General features: G+C 50.7%; 1 protein-coding gene across 1 annotated transcript in view; it reads left to right on the top strand.

The window, feature by feature from the left end:
• The first annotated feature begins 4,043 nt into the window (after positions 1-4,043).
• Mthl1 (adhesion G-protein coupled receptor methuselah-like 1) overlaps positions 4,044-23,318 on the top strand; it is a 179,517-nt gene continuing 160,242 nt past the window's right edge. The window contains exons 1-3 of the mRNA XM_076304388.1: positions 4,044-4,940; positions 8,416-8,688; positions 10,829-11,064. Of these exons, the coding sequence (XP_076160503.1) occupies positions 4,420-4,940; positions 8,416-8,688; positions 10,829-11,064 (1,030 nt within the window). The 5' untranslated portion in view covers positions 4,044-4,419. The remainder of the gene's footprint in view (positions 4,941-8,415; positions 8,689-10,828; positions 11,065-23,318) is intronic.

Raw genomic sequence — 23,318 nt, 5'->3', positions numbered from 1 at the left:
ATTGAATCCGCGACGAGACGAAAGGGAAAGAAGAGAAGTCCCTCGAATCGTGGAATTTCGGCGAAACTCGCGTTCCGAGTTCCCGCGACCGATTTCGGAAGTCTTCCCGCGAGGCGTGGGCTCGGGTTTCGTCGAGGAACGCTCGAATTTACATTGCCGCGTCGAACGACGATGGCTCAACGAGAAAACTAGCGCGCGAAAACGAGGACAAAAAAGTTTCACCATCGGAATATTCAAAGGTGGGGGGATATTCCAAGCTATATTTCCACGGAATTCTCTTGTCCGTACCCCGCGCGCGTCTTCTCCGTTACGTTTAATTATTTCGCCGTTCAATTAGTCGAACGCAACCGGATCCCGCGCTCGATTGCATTTTGCAATTCATAAACCAAGGAACGATGGGGTGGGGCCGACGAGGGAGAGGAGGAGTTGCATTATCGCGGAGGCCCCCAGAGCGCATTATTTTCGGAGATACGATCGCCGGGCACGAGCGATTCCCTTAATGAGTAACGGTCGATCGGGCAACGATTTCGCCGGATTTCGAAATCGTAGCCGAGCGAACGCGGATCAAACCGTCTGGTCGTGCGTGGCCGGTTCGTTCGTCGACTGACTCGCTCGCTCGTTCGGTTGTAACCCTTCGTAGTCAGGGTAGACAACGCTTGGGGTAGATAAAATCGGTATTACGCTTAGGGATACGCGCGTGCAAACCTATTAACGTGCGCGAGCTGCGCGTCGCGACGCACGGCGCCAGGGAGAGAGAGCGCGCGGACCCCGCGGATCCGCGGCGCGTGATTTACGCGCGCCGGGGCTGCTTCGAATTCCAAAGCTTCCTATTAACCGGCGTCGCTTCGTGGTACGTTCGCGAACGAAATTTGAAAAACGATTTTATCGGCGAGACTCGATTGCCGCGACACCCCCACCCCCGTACCCCTTCCCACCCCTCGTTCACCGTTTCGTTCGGTCACCGCGATATATTTCAACGCTCGCCCCCCGCGACAGCACCGTAATTGCGGCATACATCTCCGTGGCTCGCTAATTTCGCTATAAGTTTCGCATTAGAAGGCGAACGGGAAACTAAAAAGCCAACTACCGACGAAACAATTCCCTCGGTTGTTTTTCCGCTTCGGTTTTCCATTTTTTTCGTTTCTTCGCCGCTGGTTCGCGGTTCCGTAACCTCGAGGACGCTTTAATCGACGAAATTCACGGCCGAGACGAGCGCCACACCCGGCTCGGACATAAATTCCCAATTTTCGCGCCCACCCCGTGAACCGGCCGAGAAGAACTTTAATTGCCCGGCGTCCCGCAACTTTTAAACCGTTTCCGCTCGTCGGCCCGGAACCCCGTCTTGTTGGTCTTTTCGGTGCCCGGCGAAAAAGAAACCATCGTCACGGGTTTTTTTTTATCTCCGCGCCGGGGTTGTTTCCACCCCTCCGGTGTGCACGAGCTTTCGAATCAATTTCGCGACCAAACTTCGACCCTTTGCCCTCGGTAGGCGCCTCGTGGAACCTCGATGCGCTGACTCCGTGGGCGTTGCGCCATTGTTCCACCGAGCGATCGAACGTTCCGTCGACGAGCGATTTTTCATCGTTCGGAGACAATTTCGAGGGAAATATCGCGTATTAAACTGAACGTGCTCTCGACAACGGTGTTACGGTGACAACGGCCACGTGATCGCGCAACAGAAGCGGAAAGATTCAAATTTCGTTCGTCGTGGCGCAATCCGTGTTACAATTTACCATTGGGTAGACGTTTCTTTGTACGGCTACGTGATCGCGCAACAGAAGCGGAACGATTCAAATTTCGTAGCGCAATCTGTGTTACGATTTACGATTACGTGGACGTTTCTCTGTCGGTTCGATCGAAGAAACTGCGCTCTCGCGTAGAAGAAGAGTTAAAAAGCGCAAAGGGTACTCTCGCGAACTTTGGAGCGGATCGGAGCGTCGAGAACGATTCCGTGAAATCGTTTCGCGATAATTCCCCGATGGTGTACCCCCTGTCGATCGGAGGAACAACCGTACGGAATCTTCCGTTCGCGAGATTGATTTTTTCTTCGTTCTCGTCGGGAGCGTAAAATCGACGGAAGCCGACGATCCGCGGAGCGAGCGATAACGAGTACCGGAGGACGGTTTACGGAACACGGGCGTCTACACGGGGCGGATCTCCGGGCACGTCGAACGGGATCATAGCGCGGTACGTTGTTAATCTCGCGAACAGTAACGCGACCATAAATTATCCGAACGAGCGGCGTGCACTCTACGCGGAAAACGTTCGAACCCGAGTACCAGCGGAGGTTTCGCGGTCGGCTCGCAGGATGGTTTATGGACTCGAACTCGCGGCAACCGTTGGCTTCGTTCTACGGTCATTATCGTCGTCGACTTTCGCGCGATCAGAAGCTATCTCGATGAACCCGCCGCGCCAGGAAGTTCCGTTTCGAAAATACATAGACGGAGATGGTAATTTCGCGATACCGGATCGCTCGCCGCGCGGCCCGTGTTTATTCTGTCAATAATAACGAACGCAGGGGCGTTAGCGTATATTTTCCCACAGATTCCGCTCGACCATTGTATCTTCCCGGAAGCCTTCGCGAAACGTGTCTGCCTCCGGATCTAACCTCGACGATCTTCGAGATCTTCGAAGCAGCGTTCCGCGTACGCTTATCGCGTTAAACGTTGCGACGAACTCGATCGTAGATCCTACGAGATCGTACACGATCTCTCTCGTGCCTCGTGATCCGATCGGGACAGACTTTGTTCAACTTTCGAGCGGAATTTAAATACCACGAGACGCCGCGCGGATCCTCGATATCCAACGGTGTAATTGCGCATTGTACCGAGTACCTTTTGTCGGGATGCGTGTCGGCGAATAAAGAACGCGACGTAACGTATACACTTCCGGACAAAAGTTAAGAAACTTTAACGGAGCTGTCGCTAAACCGCCAATCGAAAATGATCGAGAAGGGTATCGAGGAACGAAAATCGCGCGACGTCGAACGCGAGCGACGTATCGACGTCGTACAAAGAATATAGGTACCCGTGCGACCCGTTTCTTAACTTTTGTTCGCAAGTGTATGCAACGGGGACCGCAGATGCCACCATTTATTGTTGTAGCACCTGTGGTACGAGACGGTCGCGTTCACGGTTCGGTGTTACGCGAGCGAGCATCGTCGCAATTCGACGTACAATCGCGAACGAAACGAATTTTCGCGGAACGGTTCGCGACGCAACCGTCCTCGAGGCGTTCGCGAAATCCGTAAACTCGTTACGACGCGGCCCGACTCGCGACCGTAAAACAAATTTTTGCGCCGTGGCCTCTGCACGATCGTTTATTTTTCTTCGACGAGTTTCCGCGAAACACTGCGTCCTCGTTCCTCGCGTCTTTCTTTTTTTTTTTTTTTACAATAGATCGTCGTTCCGAGAACGTTCATTTCGATCTACCAGGTCTCGTGTTCCTCGCTTCTGTTCCCGACGATCGTCGTTTAATTACCCTATCATCGTACCCGTCCGGAGCTGAAACGGCTCCGAAACACGAGTTCTATGCGTCGGAATTTCGAGACTACGCAGGAAGCGTAGAATTCGTTCCCCCTCCCTACGAGACGCGAATTTTCATCCGGTGGGATGCGCCCGAGCGCGATGCAAATCAGCCGCAGGAACAGCGAGCAAAACGGCGCACGGAATCGAGAACGAAAAGGAAAGACGCTCGTGTTTCCCACGGAACAACAGGGGCAGAGCTCCACGCAAAGTACCGTTGCACTTCCGGGAACGGAAGCACGGTGGTGGGATCGAGCACGTGGTCGCGAATTCACCACCCGCGAGACGAGGGGAGGGGGGAGGCGAGCGTAGGGAGCGGAGGGGAGAGGAGGAAGCCGCGTCGACGACGAAGGTCGTCGCGAAGAAAGAAGAAAGCTAGGCGGTTGAATAAGGGCGGGAGCAGCGAGTCGGTTGCGCGCGCAGCCTCGGGCCACGCTGCTGCCGGTGGCTCGAGAGACGGCCGCGTGGTCGGGCCGCTTCAGTAACTCCGAAACCTTCGAGCGGGTGAGTCACGTCCGATTTCGAACCCGACCAACGACCGAGACGCGCCAAAACCGGACGCTCCGTGCGCGTACAAACAAACACAGAGACGTTTTTCGCCATCGAACGACCACCCGTCGATCGTTCCCGCGTCCCGACGATCGTTTCGAAGCTGCGTCGACCAGAATCGTTCCGTGCGTGCCACGCAACCTGTGCGAGTCGCGACGCGATCGTCACTTTTCGCGAGTGAATACCGAAACTTTGCACCGCGAACTCTCTCGAGTATCTACGGCGACGTATCTCGAGCGAACTCTCCCCGGGTAATGTTCACGGTGTGAAATCGGAACGGTTCGCGTGCTCTCCTCGACGAGTTCCGATCCGTGCGTTGTCCGTTGAGAATCGCGCGACTCTCGCGATGAAGGCGTTTCGTTTGGCAACGACGATCGCCACGCTCGCGGTGCTCGTTCACGCCGAGCCGAGCGATCCCGCGCGATCGAGACTCCGTATCCTCAAGTGTTGTCGCCACAAAGAGGAGCTGGTGAAAGTGTCCGACGGCGATCCGGACGCCTCGACCCGTTGCGAAACCACTACGAACGATTGGAAACCCATCATCTATTCGCCGTCCCTACGGACAATCCTGCCGAATCCGCCACCCGAGTGGAACGTGGTACAGGCCAGGAAACCGGAGTGCGCCGAGAACTCGGTGTTGACATTCGTCCCTTACAGAAGCACCAATCCGTTCGTCTTGCTCGACGATGGACAAGCGATCCTCGATACACACGGTGACGATAAATTCGAACCGGATCAGTACTGCGCGGACTCGAAGGCTCTCCTCGTTTGCGTGCAGAAAAGAATGGAGGGAAATCACGCGGCCGCGACCATGAGACCTCGGGTTCGAAGGTGCTGCGGAGAGGACGCTGCTTTCCACGAGGAAATGTAAGTGGTATTTTTTGTTGTTTTTTTTTTTACACCGAAACTTCGTACGAGCCTCCCGCTCGCGTCCCTCGCCGCGACGTATTTTTTAGCGACGAGCGGATCAACGAGTCCGACTCGTTTCGGAGCAATATTAAAGGTACGGTTGGTCTACTCGGGTTACGGGGATCTCGAGTTACCACGGATTCGTAGATACGCGGTCGTACGCCCCGACTTCTATCCTTGTACATTTCTTTTTTCACGTGTATGTTTTCGTGTACCTTGTATCGAGTTTTTTTTTCCCTGTAAACGATACAGATCCGTCTCACTTTCGTTCAATTTCGGAAGAATATCAACCGTGAAGGAGAAAGCTCGATCTCTCCGCAACGTGTTCGCACGGTTCTACGCGCAAAGCTCGGTAACGAATCTCGCTAATCGAGAACTTGCCCCACGAGGTGTTCCAGGGACTAATATCTACGGTATGTGGCACTCGTTGCCCCGACGAGTGTACAAGAGTACGCTCGACGAAACGATCTCGGACACCTTTCCTAGAGTTACGTATCAGCGGTTCGAGCGTATTGTTAGGCACGTAAGCACGATTCGAAATCGCGCCGGCACACGATAGCGTAATGTAAACGATCGGGTATGAGTCAGGTACCAGATAACAATAAACGTTCCGATGTTATAGTAACTATATTTTTACTGTTTACGCACAATAAAGAATCCACAGCTCGAATAATAGCTTAATCGTTGGAACGGTCGCCCTGAGACGAAAGATCCGGGTCTGTATACAGGCTCGACGGATCTAATATATGCCTTTTCTCCCTACAATCCGTAGGTAATAGTCGAAACTCGTTTAGCGCGTTAGGCTCGTTTGTGGCTGTCAAGATAGGACCAAGAGGTCTGACATTGCCCGTATCCGAGATGCTCGTCCAGCCTGAAAAGGTTACGTTAATAATAGAGTCGATCGTTCGGATCCGTCGGGACGCGAGTTTATCCGATCGGTAGCGATACACCTGTTTTCGATCGTCAGGACCCTACTCGAATGCACGTAAGTCTGTTTACATACGCGAACGATCGAAAGTCAAGGAACCGTAGACGCGACGCGGTTTCGTAACGTTCAGAGGCGGTACGCGCGAAAACAGGCGAGACGATCGAAATCGAAAGGTCGTGTTTCGCACACCTGCCCGAATATCGTAAAAGTCGAGGAAGGTGACAGAGCTCGCGACCAGCGTATCAAAATCGCGTTCGAGTAACAACGTCGCGCGCCTAACGGAATAATATCTCGTGTACGTTATTTTCGAATATTTTTATTACGGAAAGCTAACCTTATTTTAACTGTGAATTGTGGTCGATATTTGTACTCGGTTATCTAGAAAGTTTAGTTTCCCAAATCTCGAAAACATTTCCCAAAAGCGACGTTTCGACGCCACTTGAATAAACAGAGATATTTAAATCGAGAGATTAATCTCTCGAATTAACCTCTTGGTTGCGATCGAAGTAAAATATGTCCGTTGATAACGGACAGAAAATATTTTTGTTTCGTGTGCGTTGGAAACGTTCGTGGTAATAATCGGATTCGTACGGAACAACGTCTGTGTGACCTCGAGAGTGCACCGTGGCGATCCTGAAGACAATTTTTCACGTTATCGCTACTCGTGGGACCTATTGCCGCAACGTGCAATGGAAACTGTGGCTCGGGTCCGAGCCCGTGACGCTACGAGTCTCGTCGTTCACAAAAAACCTCGACTCAACGACCCAGGGAACAATAAAAAAAAGAAAAAAAGAAAGAAAGAAAGAATCCACACAATGGTGTTCGGTAACTCCGGTTCCCGGAATTCAATAATAAACACTTGCGCGTTGTGAATCGAACGTTACGGTCCCGAGATTGAAATTCGCGTACATTCGAAACGTTTCGATACCGTATCGTTCGCGTTCTCCTAACGAACGACAAAGAACAGATCACCGATCCAAAATAAAAAGGAAAGACACGCGACGTCCGGTGTGCAGGATGAAAATAGAAAGGAACCTTTTACTCGAGACCGAATTAGAAAGGACAGAACGAAATCGTAGATTAAATATTTAGTCTGGGCGAAAACTGCACACCGCGTCCGGCGAGGTAAAAGTTACGAAAAATGAAAAAAGAAAAAGAAAAGAATAAAAAAAAACAATAACGAGAACCTCCCGTCGTAGATGTCGGACAACGTCCGCGTAAAAGTGGAAAGTCCGAATAATTGGTATCCGCACAACAGTTTCCGAGTTTATGGGAACGCCGATTAGCCTGGAACGTTACAGTGGTTGGAACGATTTCGCGGAATTTATTGCTTTCATCTGGTGCAGTGTATTTTCATTGAAAGCTGGCTTGTCGTTTGACACCCGGGTCAAAAAAATAAATGATCGAATGGTCGCGTTGGTGGCGAGCGCCGACTCGAGCCCGTTTTGTTTGCGATGGGAGCGTGACGTTCGGGTAAACAGAAAACGTTGGGTTCCGTTTTAATCGCGTTTCCAATCGCTCGGGCTCGAGCGTTCCGTGGACTTTGTTGGCATTCTGTGCAGCCAGCGCGCGTTTCCTAGATAAATTCCTGCGATACGACCGTTTTGTTTTTTTCTTTTTTTTTTGTTTTCTCTCTCTCTCGTGACGCGTGGTACCACTGCCTTCCATTCGTGCGACTATACTTTACTCTATGGTTCCGAGAGAGCGTTCTACGTCGAAAACAGTGGGGACGATGGTGTCCCTCTCGCGCTGAAATTCCAAGCATCGCGGTTCCACCGAGTACGAATCGCGCGTGACTCGACACTTTTAATCGTTCCTCGTGACTCGTCTCGGCCCACTCTGGACATAATGCCTAATAGGGGCCATAGACGCCACGTTTTATCCTACGGTCGTTCCTCGAGTTTCAACGACGCTCGTACGCGTCGTCCGACGGCGTACAAATTGAACGACACTGCGCACTTCACAATTATCCTCTCCGATAGTAACGAAAGTAACGGTGTGGACGATCGTCGGGTACGAATCCACGAAAAATTGTATCGGTTCGGTACCATCCTTAGCGCCAGCCAGACTATACACCGTTACTTTCGCGTTTTATGAAAAAGAAATCGGTGCAATCGTACAAAAAAACCAACGTTTTCTTTGCGTTGTACGTTATACCGACCACCGTGTGGAAACTCTTTAATTAAAACGGGAATAACGAGTCCTGGAATCTCTAGGGGCGGTATCCTTTAACGAGTGAATGTAAAGTGTAATCGACGAACGACACGATTCCGTGTATAATTAGAAATTTCGCGCGAGAGAATTCTAGAGAATCGAGGTCTCGTGCGAGATTTCCCGGTGAACTCGTCGACACGATTCGGCGAAAGTTGCAATGAAAAATTACCGTAAGAAAAATCGTAACGAGACGGTAGCTCGAGTTTTCGTGTCTCGTTGCTGCGTATCTTGAGCGAGAATCGAGCTTTCCGAAAGCGGAACGGATGTACGAAAGTTGGAAATGTTTCACAGACACGCCTGCGCGGAGCTGAAGGAGGCTGCAGACGCTGCACCGTTGCTACCGAACGCATCTTCGGCCGTGGAGATCATGGCTGGTTTCCCGACTTGTCCCCGCTCGGACAACTTTACGATTTTGGGCGATTCGAAGGATGCCGTGTTGCTGCCGGACGGTGGTTTGGAAATCGACGGGGTCACATTACCCACCGGCCAGTTTTGCGTGGAGAGGATCAAGGAACTCAACCAAGTGTCCAAGGTGTTCGCGTGCTCGGAGCACGCGTCTCAAAGGTTCGTTCGATCGTTGTTACTTGCAGCTCGGGACGCAAAGTCCTCTCGAAGAGGAACGATTTCGCGTAATTTCTTTTCGATCGAGCAGTGCAGTCGATTTGTTTCTGTTTATCGAACGGGCCCGATCGATGACCCGCTCTGCGTCTCGAATCGACTTTTTCTTCTCGAGTATCGATCCGGATTCATCGTACGGCTCAATATCACGTTCGACGGTAGCATCGAGAAACGATCGAGTTCGATGAACGACACCTCGCGAAAAGAATCGACTCTTTCGCCACCTCTCGCGAAGAATTTCTAGGTCACGTACGCGCGATCCGCCGCGTCATCCGTGAACTCGTTCCTCCCCGAGAGACGGGATCCTCCTCGCGTTGTCCGCTCGAAACGGAACATCTTTTTTCTTCGCTTGGTACGTCGCGTTGCTCGCGAATAGACGAAAGCCCGGTGACGCGCGAACCACGGGCCTCCTCGGTATTTGTTGAAAAAACAGAGCCAGTTAGTCATTGTATACGCGGTACCGGGTCTCGTTGCGTATTCTCGGGTTTCGTTTCAGCGAGCGTAACAGGTATTCCGCGAGGAATACGGAATCGAGAGACGATTTCAATCGTAAAATTCAAATCTCGAGGAACCGGCTCCGGTTTCGAATAACAAGCGAGGTCCACTTCTCGTACGGTTAAATGTACGTTCACGGTACCGCGTCTTGGAGACTTTCGTAGCGCGTTCTCGGTCGAGAAAGACCTCTTTTCTTTTCGTTTCGATCTCGCCGCAACCTTTGAGATTTTTGGTCTTCGAGACCTCTGTAAATTTCAACGAGGTGAGACGAGGCGAGCGCGTCGTCGGTCGGTCCCTCCGTGTCCACGATCGGGTTAATAACGCGATTTAATAGATTCGGTTCGCGCGACAGTACGGAACGTCGTCGTCGCGCACGTAGCGGGAATATCGCAGGGAATTAGTTACGGGCGACAGGAGGGCGAGATATACGACGGGTCCGAAAGAGAATTTCTTGAGCAACTTTCAACGTTGCCGTTCGATATTATGGATTCCGTTTGCCGGAGGGACGCCGCGCGCTCTTTCGTCCGGTCGGGGACGACGGGACACGGTAATAGGGTCCGCGGTGCAAGAGTCCCGGAAATTACACAGAAAACGTATCGCGGGTCGCTCACGGGTTTCGCGTGCAATTTGCAAAAGCAACGCTCGAAACTCAATTAACGCGACCGTGTACACGTGGCCGGCGGCTGGCTTTTACGAGGGACGACGACCGGCGTCGTTTCGTTTCGTTTCGTTTCGTTTCGTTTCGTTTCGTTTCTCGAATCGAAGGTGTTTACAGCCCGTTTACACAGGGGGTCCGATAACTCGTGGAAAAGTCTGGCCGCGAGCTACGATCGATCGATCGACGAAAGAAAGCAAATACCTTCGCGTAGAAAGCGCCACGCATCCTCTCCGCTCGTCCGCGGACGATGCTTCGGGCGTTCGCGATGTCCAGCGCACGTTGATTACTTGGAAAATGTTTTTTCTTCTATTTCTCCTTCTCTCTCCCTCTCTCGCTCTTCGTCTCTGTCTATCTCTTGCTCGCGCTCGACGCGTGTACGTTCTCTTCGGACTTCTGCGTGTTTATTCATTCGCCGCGAGACGTTGGCCGACGTGACTAAGCTGAAACCATCTCGGAGTCGGAGAAACGATTTCTCTCCGGGACTTTCACTCGCTAGGCTCGTCCGACCAGAACAGGTTGTAGATTTACGTCGAAATTCAGGAACCGATGTACGCGAGCGCCCGTTTCGTGGAACGCGAAACAGAGAGAGAGAGTGTCGAGGGACGATCGGCAGGATGACGCTATCACCGTTATTTTACCTGGGAAGAGTCCATTCCCTTTCGTTGGTTCCACAAGCTGGACGAATCGATCGGATTCTAGGTCGAAAATCTCCTCTCTCCGAGCGATGAAAATAATCGCGATAAATGTGTGTCGCGCCAGAAATCTCGGAAAAGAAACTTTTTATTTTATTTTATTTCTTTTTTTCTCTGGAATCTTTCGAAGAGTCGATCGACCGTTCCGCACCGTGAAAGATTCAATTCTCGAATTAAGACGCGCGAAGCTGACGATGGAATACAATTGATAGGTGTTCGCGTTTTTTTTGGTAAATTTCAGACCTCGGATGCAAGCGGCCGACATCAGGTTCACCTTGTACCCCGTGGGCTTCATCATTAGCGCGGTCTTCCTGGCAGCCACGTTGGCAGCCGGTTGGCTGCTACCAGCCTCTCATCACGTTCTGCATTGGCGCTGCCAGACTCATCATGTCGCCTGCCTGATGCTCGGTGATCTTCTCATGGCCATCATTCAGCTCGCCGGAGATTCCCTGCACGGCGGAAGCTGCAAGGCGCTGGGTGAGTCATCGCGTTTTATCGTTCTTTTCTTTCCACGGGAGTCCCGATACGTCGAGCGCGTCTCTCCCACGGGAGTGCTCGTTTCCCAGAGAGATTCGATCGAAACGGTAGATACGATTCTCGGATATTACGTGTACGAGCTCGCGAAATCGCCGATGACTAAGGCACGCGATAGAGGACGATGCTCGTAAACGGTGCTAAAAAAAATTTCACGACTCCTCGCGTATCCAAATCGAACGACCCGTCGAATGCTTCGTAAACAACGTATCGAACTTTAAACGAGCACGGTTGCGGAACTGCGATACGTTCGAAGAAAAGGGAAACGTAATTCAACGCGTCTCGTCCACTTCGAGAAACCGTCCGAAAATTCTCGGGCGAGATTACATTTCCCGTACTATTATTTCGAAGACGGACCATCGTCGGATAGAAGCACGAGGACGACGCGCGCTAATTACGAATTCCACTTGTGCGACGCGTCGACAGAGGTGTCTCTTACGAGTCTTCACCGTCTATCTACTCGTGCAAAAATTCTTCTCTTCGGAGTGCCAAACACGATCATTTTCTAACATCGTTCTTTCGGTCAATTATAATTTTCCCGGTGTAAAAATTGTTCTCTTCGAAGTAGCAAAGATGACATTTTCCAACATCATTCTTTCGGTCGGTTGTAATTTTCCTGGTGTAAAAATTGTTCTCTTCGAAGTAGCAAAGATGAAAATTTTCAACATCGTCGATTCGATCGGTTATAATTTTTTTCCCAGTGTAAAAATTGTTCTCTTCACGAATTCCAAAGACGATCATTTTTCAATATCGTCCTCTCGGTCGGTTGTAATTTTCCCGGCGTAAAAATTGTTCTCTTCGAAGTAGCAAAGATGACATTTTCCAATATTCTTCTTTCGATCGGTTGTAATTCTCCCGGTGTAAAAATTGTTCTCTTCGAAGTAGCAAAGATGACATTTTTCAACATCGTTCTTTCGGTCGGTTGTAATTTTTCCCGCGTAAAAATTGTTCTGTTCAAAGTACCAAAGACGATCATTTTCCAACATCCTTCTTTCGGTCGGTTGTTGTTGGAATACAACGACTTGGATATTTTTCGGTCGGTGTCCCGACGTGACCGTTAAACTCTACTCGTTCATCGCCATGCCCCGCCTCGTGACTCTACTATCTCCTACTATTTAAATAAACCTTCTACTTACTGTTCTCTCGTGTTCAACAATTCCACCATTCCCCAATTGTAACCTTCCCGGCGTAAAAATTGTTCTCATCGCGAGTTCCAAAGACGATCATATTCCAACATCGTCCTCTCGGTCGATTCTAATTCTCCCGGCGTAAAAATAGTTCCTTTTAAAATAGGAAAGACGAAACGTTCCCAACGTGGTTCTTCGGTCCCGTGGTATTAATCGCGGTCGATTTCGCGCGGAACGATCGCGTCGAACAGTCCCCGTGGCGATATCGGTGGGCAGTGTTCGGCGATCTCGGTAATTTTTCTCCGAGAACAATCGAGGCTGGGGTGGTGGTCGTCGTCGATGTTGTACGCGCCGCGTGGAAGCTACGCGACCGAACGCACCGATGGAATTCGAATTCGTCGCTTTGTACGCCGCTCTCGTTCCCTCCGAACTCGGGGCTAATTATTCGTATAATCGGGGCGGTCCCTCGCGGTGCTGGTTCCCGATCGCGAGAATCGATTACGGGTCGCAGCTGGGAACGCGCGTGTCTCGCACGGGGGTCACCGATTCTCGTTTGCATCTCGCCCGTTTTCCCCCGTTCTCGGTTCGTAGCGTTCTATTTTTTTTTCTTTTTTTTTTTTCCACGTCCCGTGCCCTCCGCGCGAACGGATTTACCTTTGCTCCGTTTCGCGGGTAGGGCAATTACGTTGCGCCGGGAAACCGAGGGACGTATTTCTTTCTCCTTTGTAATCTCGAGCTGTTCACGGGAGAGCATCGGATAAATTTCGAGGCGAATTTTCCATTCGCGTCCCCGTGGTCGCGCTCGTGTCCCGTAACCGCGATACGATCCCACGGACGCGGAAAGAAGTTTTACAGCTTCCGGTGAACGATCGTCTCGGGACGGGCCTGGACCGACCACGAAACACGAGCCGAGGAGAAAGTGGGACGGAACACCGCCGAGTGACCCACAATCCGTAGTTCGACTCGGTTCTTTTTGCTCCCGCGGCGGGCAGCCGTCTTCCAAGGGAAACACGCGGAAAGTTTTCCTTCCCTCCGCTTATCGGCGAGTTTCATCTTTTACGAGCAAACTTGCTCCCCGTTTATCCAATTCCGTGGTTAGATTTATTTATTCGGAAGCGGTACGCCGTTGACCCGTCGCCCCATCCGCGACGATTCGATGTTCGGTAACGTTGGGTCGATAGCGGCGATCGTTGACGATCGTTTTATCGTATGTTCCTGTTGGTCGATCGACGAGAGAATTTCTCACGCGTCGTAACGCGACTCGTTTCGTTTTTCTTCTTCAACGACGCTGCTCTATTCGTGGATCGAAAAATTTCTTAAATCCAGTCTCGCGGCCACTCTCGAGATTTAGCAACGTTTACCGGCGTATAAGGCGATATCTCGCTCGACGAGAACCAGTCCGATCGATACGAGGTCCATTAGCACGCATTACCGATACGCAGCTTGGAAATATCATCGACGAGTACCGTAGTAAACCTCCGCGACGAGTACTCCGGTGATTGCCAGAAGCTGTGTAAACCGTGTTTCGCGGTGGAATTCTTAATCCTCGCGGTCCGAGAAACGGACCGGCGAATACAGCCGCGCGAGTAACGCAAGGTTTGGGCGAGCGGGCTGCCGAATCGAACGGAGAAACGCAGCGAAAACTCATTTCGTTCGGTGAGGAAGTATTAAAATTCATGAGCGTTTTTAATTCGATCAGTTCCGTCGTCTTTCAGGAACCGGTGGCAACAACCCCGCTGAAAAATTCAACTCGATTATGCTCGCCGCCGGTGAATCCAGTTTCCCGATGTTAACTTCTTGCCCGAGTCGACGGTCGCGCGAGCGGAATAATTCGCGGTAGGAAATTTACTCGCTTCTTAAATCGCTCGTACCGTGTTCGCCAGTTCTATTTCCGGCTCGAACGGTCCGGCTACGGAATAAATCCTAGTTTCCAGATGGAACGCGACCGTGTACGCGAGTTGGAACGACCGAGAACGCGACCGTGTTCGACTCGGTCGAGATTTATTTTTTCATCGGCTCGTGTTTCCGCGAGAACCTCGAGACTTTCGAGTATGTTTCTCTCGATCGTGCGAGCTCCCGTGCCTCTCGACGATCCTCGACGATACGGCTCGGTCGAACGGTAATGTACAAGATGAAAAGAGAAAAAAAAAATATCTAACTCGACGATTCTAGACGATACGACTCGGTCGAACGGTAATGTACAACGTGAAAATGAAAGAAAAAAAAAAAAAAAAATACTTAATTTCTAGGGTAGATGGTACTCGTCCAACGGAGCGGACAAGTCCCAGCAACGAGTCGAAAAACGAATGCTTTGCAAAGTTTCAATTTTTCGTTTACGTTCGTGCGACCTGCTCGCTTCGTAGGTGTCGTATCCTATGGAAATAATGGATCGTCAGTCTTTCCGCTGTACGCGCGTATCGCAGCGCAGGATCTTGTTACGGGACTACGCATCGCAGCAGAAATGTTGGTTACGCAACTCGGCGATCGGAAAGCTTCCGAAGCGAGTCACTGGAACCGGGACAGAAAATCGTAACTTTGTCCACGGTAGTTTTTCTATCCGAATTTACTAGGACACTTCTCCATTTGACGAAGAATAATTTAGGTTCGCGAAAGGATAAACTTTGCTGACGTATGATCGAAATTTTCAAATCGTCCTAGCAACACTGATGAAAGTTACAACAGTATCGAAGACACTATCGTCGTATGGTCGCGATTTGTTAGATTGGATTCGTTGGATCGGTCACGGGGACCAAAATCGTGACTTTCATCGCGTGAAAACGTACCTCGAGTCTCGAGGCGATACGTTGGTCGTTGCGTAACGCTAATTGGACTCGAGAACGATCGAACGCGTAAAATGAATATTTTTTCTCCCTCTCTCTCTCTCTCTCTCTATTTCTCTGCGCGTTTCCGTCGACAAGACGAGAACTCGACGAGCGAGTTTCTCGCGGTTTGGTCGCGCGCGAGGAGACTCGAGTGTCCGATTACGACGCGTGGACGGCGCAGAATTTCGCGCTACCGTCGCGTCGGCGTCGACCGCGCGTGGAATTTTCATCGCGACGCTAACGGTAACGCGATTCTTTTTGTCGCGAGAAAACGCGCGTCACCGATTGTTCGCAGAAGCGACGGCCTTGCAGCGACGAGCCATCGACTAACGGGTCAAACGTTCAACGCGCGGCAATTACGGGACTTTTTCAACCATTCGGACGAGACAGCCGCTGTACGGTACGCGATCGAAGCGATCGCATCGAACGAGTTATGTTTTTTTTTATTTTTTTTTTTTTTTTTTTTTCTCTTCAACGAGGATCGCGACGGGACTCGCGAGATCCCGTCGCGCAACGCGAGCATTAATCGCGCTCGCGAACGTCTCGTGGCGAATCCTTCGATCGCTCGAAACGCGTTAGGAGCTAGTGCACGCCTCGTCCACGAGACCGTCCATCGTCTTTCGAAGTTGTTCCCCAGCGGGCGACTTTGATCGATAACGACCGAGCGAGTTAGGATTTTTGTCGTTGAAGGTGTTGTCGAGAAGCTGCAACGCATCTACGAAGAGTTGTTACCTCCGCGATCGGAATTCCAGCGAGCTGGAATCGTCGGAGAGTTCCGCTCCACGCACCGAATAATGGATAGTTTCTATTTCAGGGTTCCTAATTTCGTTTAAATTTACTCCGACCGTGGTATCGACCCATTCGTCGAAACTATCCAACTTTGATTCTCTTTGATCCGACGGAATTGTTTTTATCCGTTCTAGCCGCGGTATCCACTCACGGGTCTTTCTCGAAACTCGAACGTTCCTCTCGTTGGAAATATTCCGGACACTTTTTTTTTTTAAACCGCTACGCGTACTTTGTTCCCTCAACTCGGTATCGTGCGAACATCGCCACGCTGCCACGAACTTTGATACCTGTGAGCAAATATTTTCCAAATTTTCTCCAAACAAGATACCAATATCGTTTCAGAAACGAAGAGAATAGGTTCGACGTCGAGATTCTTTTCTCTCCACGGGCCACGCGAGTACTTCGAAATTTGCAAATATATTCCAAATTTTCCGTAAACACGATACCGTTACTCTCTCGAGTTTCTATAGGATCAATTCGTTCCAGAAACGAAGAAAATAGGTTCGACACCAAGATTCTTTTCTGTCCACGGTAAGTCTTCCAAATATTTTCCAAATTTTCTCTAAACAAGATACCGTTACTCTCTCGAGCTCCGATAGGACCAATATCGTTCCAGAAACGAAGAAAATCGACATCAAGATTCTTTTCTCTCCACAATCCACGCACGTATTTCAAAACTTGCAAATATTTTCCAAATTTTCTCTGAACAAGATACGGTTACGTTCTCGAGCTCCTATAGGCCCAATATCGCGCAGAAACGAATAAAATAGGTTACGAATCAAGATTCACCGTTTCTTTTCCCTGTAGGGTCCACGCGGTGTTTCCATACGTCGAGAATCCCACGTTTTCCCAGTTTCTCCGTTTGCGGGAGAATGTCTCGGTTTCGTAACGCTTTAATTCCGCTCACCCGCGAGCGGTTACACGTTTCTTCTCCTCTTTACCCCGGTTCGATTCACTTTTAATTACTCGATCGACCTTGGGAATGTCCGTCGTGCCTTTGACTTCGCGGAAACTCTTCTTCCGGCGCGGAGTCGGGGTCCGTCGAGGCGCGATTCGACCTTCGGTTGCGATCGTGACGGGCCCCGAGCACGGTGTGTCGTAACTCCTTTCTAATCGATTCTTCCAGCATCGATATCGATGCTGGCATAACCGTGTCTCGAACGCCCAATGACCGAACGCGTCATCCTCCTCCTCTTCCTCCTCCTCCTCGTCGTTGTCGTCATTTTTCTCTCGCGTTTCGAATCGAGAAAATCGTCCGGTGAAATTCACGTTTCGCGGGACCCTTTCTCTGGTTTCGGACCGTCTCTTCGACCTTTTCCCACGGTGTAAGGCCATATTTCCTACGAAAACACCGTGACCCGAGATTACCTCGGCGCGACTTTGGCTTTGACCGAGGACTCGGTCGCCTCGGTCGGACGGCCCTTTTATGGGAAAATCTCGTCGATAGTCCTCCGTATACCGTGGATCGGAGGGGAAATCGAGAGCACGGGTTTCCATTTCTGCGTCTCGATTGGTTCCGTGCTTCGCGCCAGGTTCCCGAGCAGGTACCTACCGCACGAATCGTAAATCGTTGCCGCGACTCGTTCGATGACCATCGGCCCGCGATGGAAATCATTTTTTCGTTTCCGCGAACCGATACTTTCCTCGAATTTCGATGTTTATTTTCGTCCACGGCTCGACATCCAATTTTCTACGAAGCTACGATAACAGCCAGGGAAATGTAAAATACGAAAAATTCGGAACCCGCGCGGGATCGTCTATCGTTTTCGATGCAAAATTATTTCTTTTCCAATCCTTTCTGCCGTATCTCGACCAGAACACGCACGATTCGTACAGGAATAATTTCGAGTTCGCGTTCGCTCGGACGACCTTTTCGCTAATCCTCCTGCGGAGGATTCGAACGATTCTACGTATTCGAATTAATTTCTCGATCGTACCTCGATGTTTTCCCAACGTTCGGCAACTTCCACGAACCTTCTTTCGACATTGGTATCTCTCAATCGTCGAATATACTCTTTCGTAGGATTAATTGCTTTCGCTGACATTTCTAAACAAAGCGACGGGGGAACGGTGATAAAGTAATCCGTTCCGCCTATTCTTAGACGCGGATTGTAGTAACGGAATCGTTGTAGTCGTCGTCCCGGTAATTGCGCCGCAAGATACGGTAAGGTGGTCCGATGTTCGGTCATCGACGATCACCACGGTTCGGAGTGGTAGACGAGATCGGTGACTTTGACGCGATCTACGAAGAATCGAGTACGTTATCGAGGAATTCTGTCACTGTATTGCGATCGCGAAACATCTCTACGAGAGAAACGCAATTCGTCGACGCGATCGTCCGAGTAGGAATCGAACTTCTCGAGGCAGAAGAAACGTCCAACGTCGCGCGATAATTAACGAGACTTGGATCCGTTCGTTAACGATCGGATAAGCCGCGAGTAACGCGAGACGGAAGTGTCGAACGAGCGACGAAAATTAATCGGATTCGAGGAGAGCGAGCATCCAATCTGTCCGTTAACGATACAAACGCGTGTAAATAATTCCCTGGGCTTCCCTTCCGAGATTTTATTACGCAATTGGATCGTATGCGGCTAATAAAAAATTATTCGCGAGTTTGGCTACCGTCCAAGCTGGAATGCTCATTTGCTAGAAAGTCTCGTTGCCTCGATCCACGGATGGTCCACCGAATAAGTCTCGAGAAACGTGCACAGCCTCTCTTTTTTTTTCTTCTTTTTTCGTTTTTTTTTCTCTTTCTCTTGGTCCGTCTGGAAGACGCGGATCCATAATCTCCGTTCGTCGTACGAGAAAAGAAAAACCTACCCTCGTCGTGACGCCGACGATATCCTCGGAATTAATGACGACAAAAACGACTCGCCACCCCCCTCCCTCCTCCCTCCTCCCACACTGCCCCCCACCGATCCACCTCGACGAAAAGTCACGAATTTTTGTCCACGGGCCACGCCCGGCCGCGTTTGTTCTCTCGTTCGTTCGATTTTTCACTCGAGCGGTATTTATACGCTCCGGATGACGACTTCTCGGCTAAACCGGTCCCCCGGTAGCTTTGTTTACGCGATTCTGGGAATCTTTTTCCTCCAGGCGGGACGAGTTTTCCGCTTTCCGAGCACGGCGCAGGGTGAACCAGTCTCGTCGGGGAATATGTAATTCGATGGCGCTCGATCTAATTAGGGGTTCCGGTGTCCGCTTCGGAATTAATCGGTACGAGGCGTGCTTCGTTGCGAAAATCTATGATTAAATTTAACATGGTAATAACGCGCGACGAAGCGAAGAAGAAATTCGGAGTACGTTCCGTTGGACGTTTTCTTTATCGACGGTCTAATAATACATTGAAAAAAAGAAAAAACACAGCGGTACCTGGTACCTCGGGATTTTTAATCGGTATTCGAACACACGTACGTCCCGTGTACTCGATTCTGTTACTTACGAGAGAAGCGTCTTATCGATCGAGGGCCAAAGATACAATTGGAATCTTTCATTACGTTAGTAGGGTGTGAATTGAATCCCCCTCTACCTAACGATCGTAATTTCGATAAGTCGAGCGCGTACAGCGAGCACTGTGGAGCGTATTGTAACATCCCGCCCCGGTCCCGAATCGTTAACAACGAACCCTTTTACGACTATTAACCGGACCGATCTCGTGGAAAACATCAGCGTCTCGGACGAACGCGACCACGGAATCGTTTCGAGGAATAAAAACCAGGCGTTACCTAAATTTATCGTAACAGGTGACGAAACCACTCTTTTTTTTCTAACCGAGCTTATCCAGGCTCGTGAAGCCTGCCCTGGCCTATCCAGGAAGAAGGGTTCGAAGTTAACCGTACCGTTTACTCCTACGTCGTTTCGTTTAATTAAAAGATAAGGCGAGAGTGCGTCACGAATCCGTTATCGCTAGTCACTTTCCCTCCGCGTTGAGTTCACCGGCCCGATGAATGGCTAATTAGCGCTAACCAGCGACACCGGTGAATTTCGTGTTCCGTGACAATCGAGTTGTCCTTTTTCGTCCCGGCTGTACTAACCGTGGCCAAACGACACGAATTCGCTGGTGTTCACTTATCTCGTTCGTCGGTCGTCCCCTTCGTGAAACGCGTTTCTCCGATAATTGTCGCCCGTCCCGGACATCGCTGCGTTTCGACCAAAAGTCACGGTCCCGAGGAGGATCGAAATAATTACGAGGAATAAATCGTCGACTCCGGTTACGGGCCGTCTTCGCGGTGAAAAAATTGGAAAATTACGAACGCCCCGTTTATTTATAGATTCCATCGAGTAGAGTAATTCCGTGTCGGGAAAAGAGGGTCGCGAGGGGAGCGAGGCGATCGATCGTATCAAAGGCTTTCCGCGAGGGTCCGGAGGAGGTATCTCGATCGCGAGGATCACGAATCGAACCGGAGACGACGAAAATTATCCAACCTCTTGCATTCAGCTCGCGAAGAAAGTAATAATATTCGTCTGGATGTGATCGAATCGATGTTCGAGTCATCGCGAACGAAGGGGAGAAGTCTCTTTTAGGCGAAATGATTGGAAAATTACAAACACTCCTCTCGTCGGCCTAGTTTATAGATTTCATCGAAATGGACAATATCGAGTAAAGTTCGATAACCCCCGGTCCGAACAAAGTTGTACAAACGTCGCGAAATCGAAGAAACTCGGCTCGCGAAAGTTCCCAGGGGGAAGAAATCGGGGCTTTCTTCCCCACGAGCGAAAAATCCGAGCTTTCGATTCGCCGGTTGGAATACGGTTTTTACGACTCCGCGAAAATTGTCACGGACTCGCGGTTTTATTATCCCTCCGGACACACGGTGCACGGTCCGGTGACTCCTGTCGCGCGAGAGCGGAACTGCGGACAGCACAAATCCGTGGAAAGTAGAAAAACGAAGAGGACGTGCGGGGGATTTGGACGCCGAGAGATTACTCGTTGTACGAAGGTTCAACGTTTACGTAGCGTTCGTTCGCTCGCTCGCGCGATAAACCCTTTGCGCTCGCAAATAGCGCGTTAGACCGGTCTCCAAGACGAAAGGGGAACGTTTAGCTCGCGACGAATGGCAAACTTTGCGAATACTGTTTGAACTTTCGTTGGAGGAATTTCCTCGAAATTTTATCCGTCGTTTGGAGAAACATCGAAGAAAAGAATCGGGAAGTTTCTCGTCCGATCGTTAGGTTTGTACGGTCGGCGAGTTTCGTCGGTGGTATTAACGATTCGGTTTAAAGACGGAACATCGGCGAGGAAATAGGAGAACGGTTGGCAAACAGCGAACGGGGACACGGTTCGAGCTCGCGCTCGTAAAAGCTTTGAACGCGAATCTATAAACTCGGGGATTTCCTCCCGAGTGTTCGGTCGTTTCGCGCGCACCACCGCCGAATAAATGCTATCGCGAGCCCCGCCGGCGGAGTTTTGTCTGCCGGCGCGGCGCGGCGCGACGCGGCAAATCGCGGCGTGCCATTTTTATGTCCAGAGGGAGCGGTGATTAAAGAGCGCCACGGCGCTCGCGAGCAAGAACAAGCCCGCGAGCAAAAAATGAGAAAAAGAAACCCAACGAATCGTATGTCATACGCTCCCGGAGGGTGGTGCAATTGGAACCACATGGACCAGTTTTCTTCCCGGTCTGGTTACCGTCTTTTATTTTTCTCCCCCTTGGTTCACTGGGAGAACAAAACCGCTTCTAATTTCCACTCGATCGAAGACCAACGAAAGGACAAAGAGCCTATCTATTTCGAAATCGTTCGAAGAATTATTCGATCGAAGAAAGAAGGAACGAGGTGCGCGCTTTCTTCGAGATCACTTTGAATTTCCGCTCGATCGAAAACCGAAAGAAGTTCGAAGATCTCTACCTCTCTTGTGTTTTCCCAGCTGCCGCGCTGTTGAACGTTCAACGATCGGTGGTCACTTTTGCGAACCGAAACGGGTCATTTATCGAAAGATAGTGCGCGCGACCCGATTACGTCTCTGCGAAAACAAATTTTCCCAAGTCCGTCGAGGTCGCGGCGCGGGCCAGCTCGTCGATGCGGCTCGTAGCGAGGAAGCTGTACAGCCGCGGGTAAAAATATCCGCCGCGGGCAACCGTGTGCGTTCTCGCGGGAAAATTTCTGGAAACGTTTCGGGAAACGATCGGGCACCGATACACGTACGACGGAACGAGAAACGGACCACGGGACGCGCGACAAGTTCCACACCGATGGACCGAGAATAACAGATCGTAAAACTTACCGGTGGACACGTTGAACGCGATACGAGCGGGTCTCGGTAGCTTTCATAAATTTCCGTCCATTGTTCGTTCGAGAGTAGCGCGACGTTCTGTCGGACGGACGATCTCGATTCCGGAGGAATCAGTGGGCATTTTCCGGGCTGACGGACGTGGCGCGGACCGAGATTCGCGGAAATAAGACCGAATTTTTCATCTCGATGGTGGTCGCGATTAGCGTAGGAGGAGAACGAGTCGAATTTCGGGGGAAGGTAGTGCTAACGGAGTACGAGCTAGTGTAGCGAGAAGAATGAGTCCCATCCTATGCGCAAGGAGTAGGGGAAATTAGTGCGAGCGAAGTGGGGGAAGGTAGTGCGAGCGGAGTGGGGAAAGTAAGGGTCATTGTAGCGAGAAGAACGAGTCCCATCCTATGTGTAAGGAGTGGGGGAAGTACGGGCCAATGTAGCGAGAAAAATGAGTCCCATCCTATGTGCAAGGAGTGGGAGAAGTACGGGCCAGTGTAGCGAGAAGAACGAGTCACATTAAATGTGCAAGGAGTGGGGGAAGTACGGATCAGTGTAGCGAGAAAGTGAGTTACATTCTATGTGCAAAAAGTGGGGGAAGTACGGGTCAGTATAGCGAGAAGAATGAGTCCTATCATATGTGCAAGGAGTGGGGGAAGTACGAGCTATTATAACGAGAAAAATGAGTCACATTCTATGTGCAAAAAGTGGGAGAAGATTATACGAGCGAAGTGGGAGAAGTACAGGTGTACCTATTGTTTCTTAGTTACGTATACCGTTGTAACTTGTATTTGGTATATCGATACAATAGATACAGCCCTACTTGTTCCACTCGTCCCACTCGGGATTCGTCTGGTCGTTCCGACTACTCTGGTCGCGACGAGCTTCATCCAAGGAACCACCGAGCGATTGTCTGGCACGGATAGTCGCGCGGTGCGCCCTCCTCGGATTGCAAACGTCGGCGGCTGGAACGACGATCGGGAAATAATTGAGCAATTTAAGGTTACGTGACTGGAACGTGTCTCGCGATGGGGGTGAACGAGGAACGGAAACGAAACGGGAGAAAGACGAGGGAGTCGGAGCGGCCCGGTGGTCCCATGGCGCCCACGGACTCCTCTCCTCTCCTCGCCTCTCCTCTTCTCTTCTCTCCTCTGCCCCTTTTTTCCTAGTTCCCCCGATTCGGCTTTGCCCCGACGATCCTTCGTCGACAAGCAGATTACGTTTCCGTCGCGCCGTAAATAC

This window comes from Ptiloglossa arizonensis, chromosome 2 (assembly GCF_051014685.1).
Source record: "Ptiloglossa arizonensis isolate GNS036 chromosome 2, iyPtiAriz1_principal, whole genome shotgun sequence".
Lineage (NCBI taxonomy): Eukaryota > Metazoa > Arthropoda > Insecta > Hymenoptera > Colletidae > Ptiloglossa > Ptiloglossa arizonensis.
The sequence above is the reverse complement of the archived record's forward strand: the minus strand, read 5'-3'. Positions and strand labels throughout refer to the sequence as shown.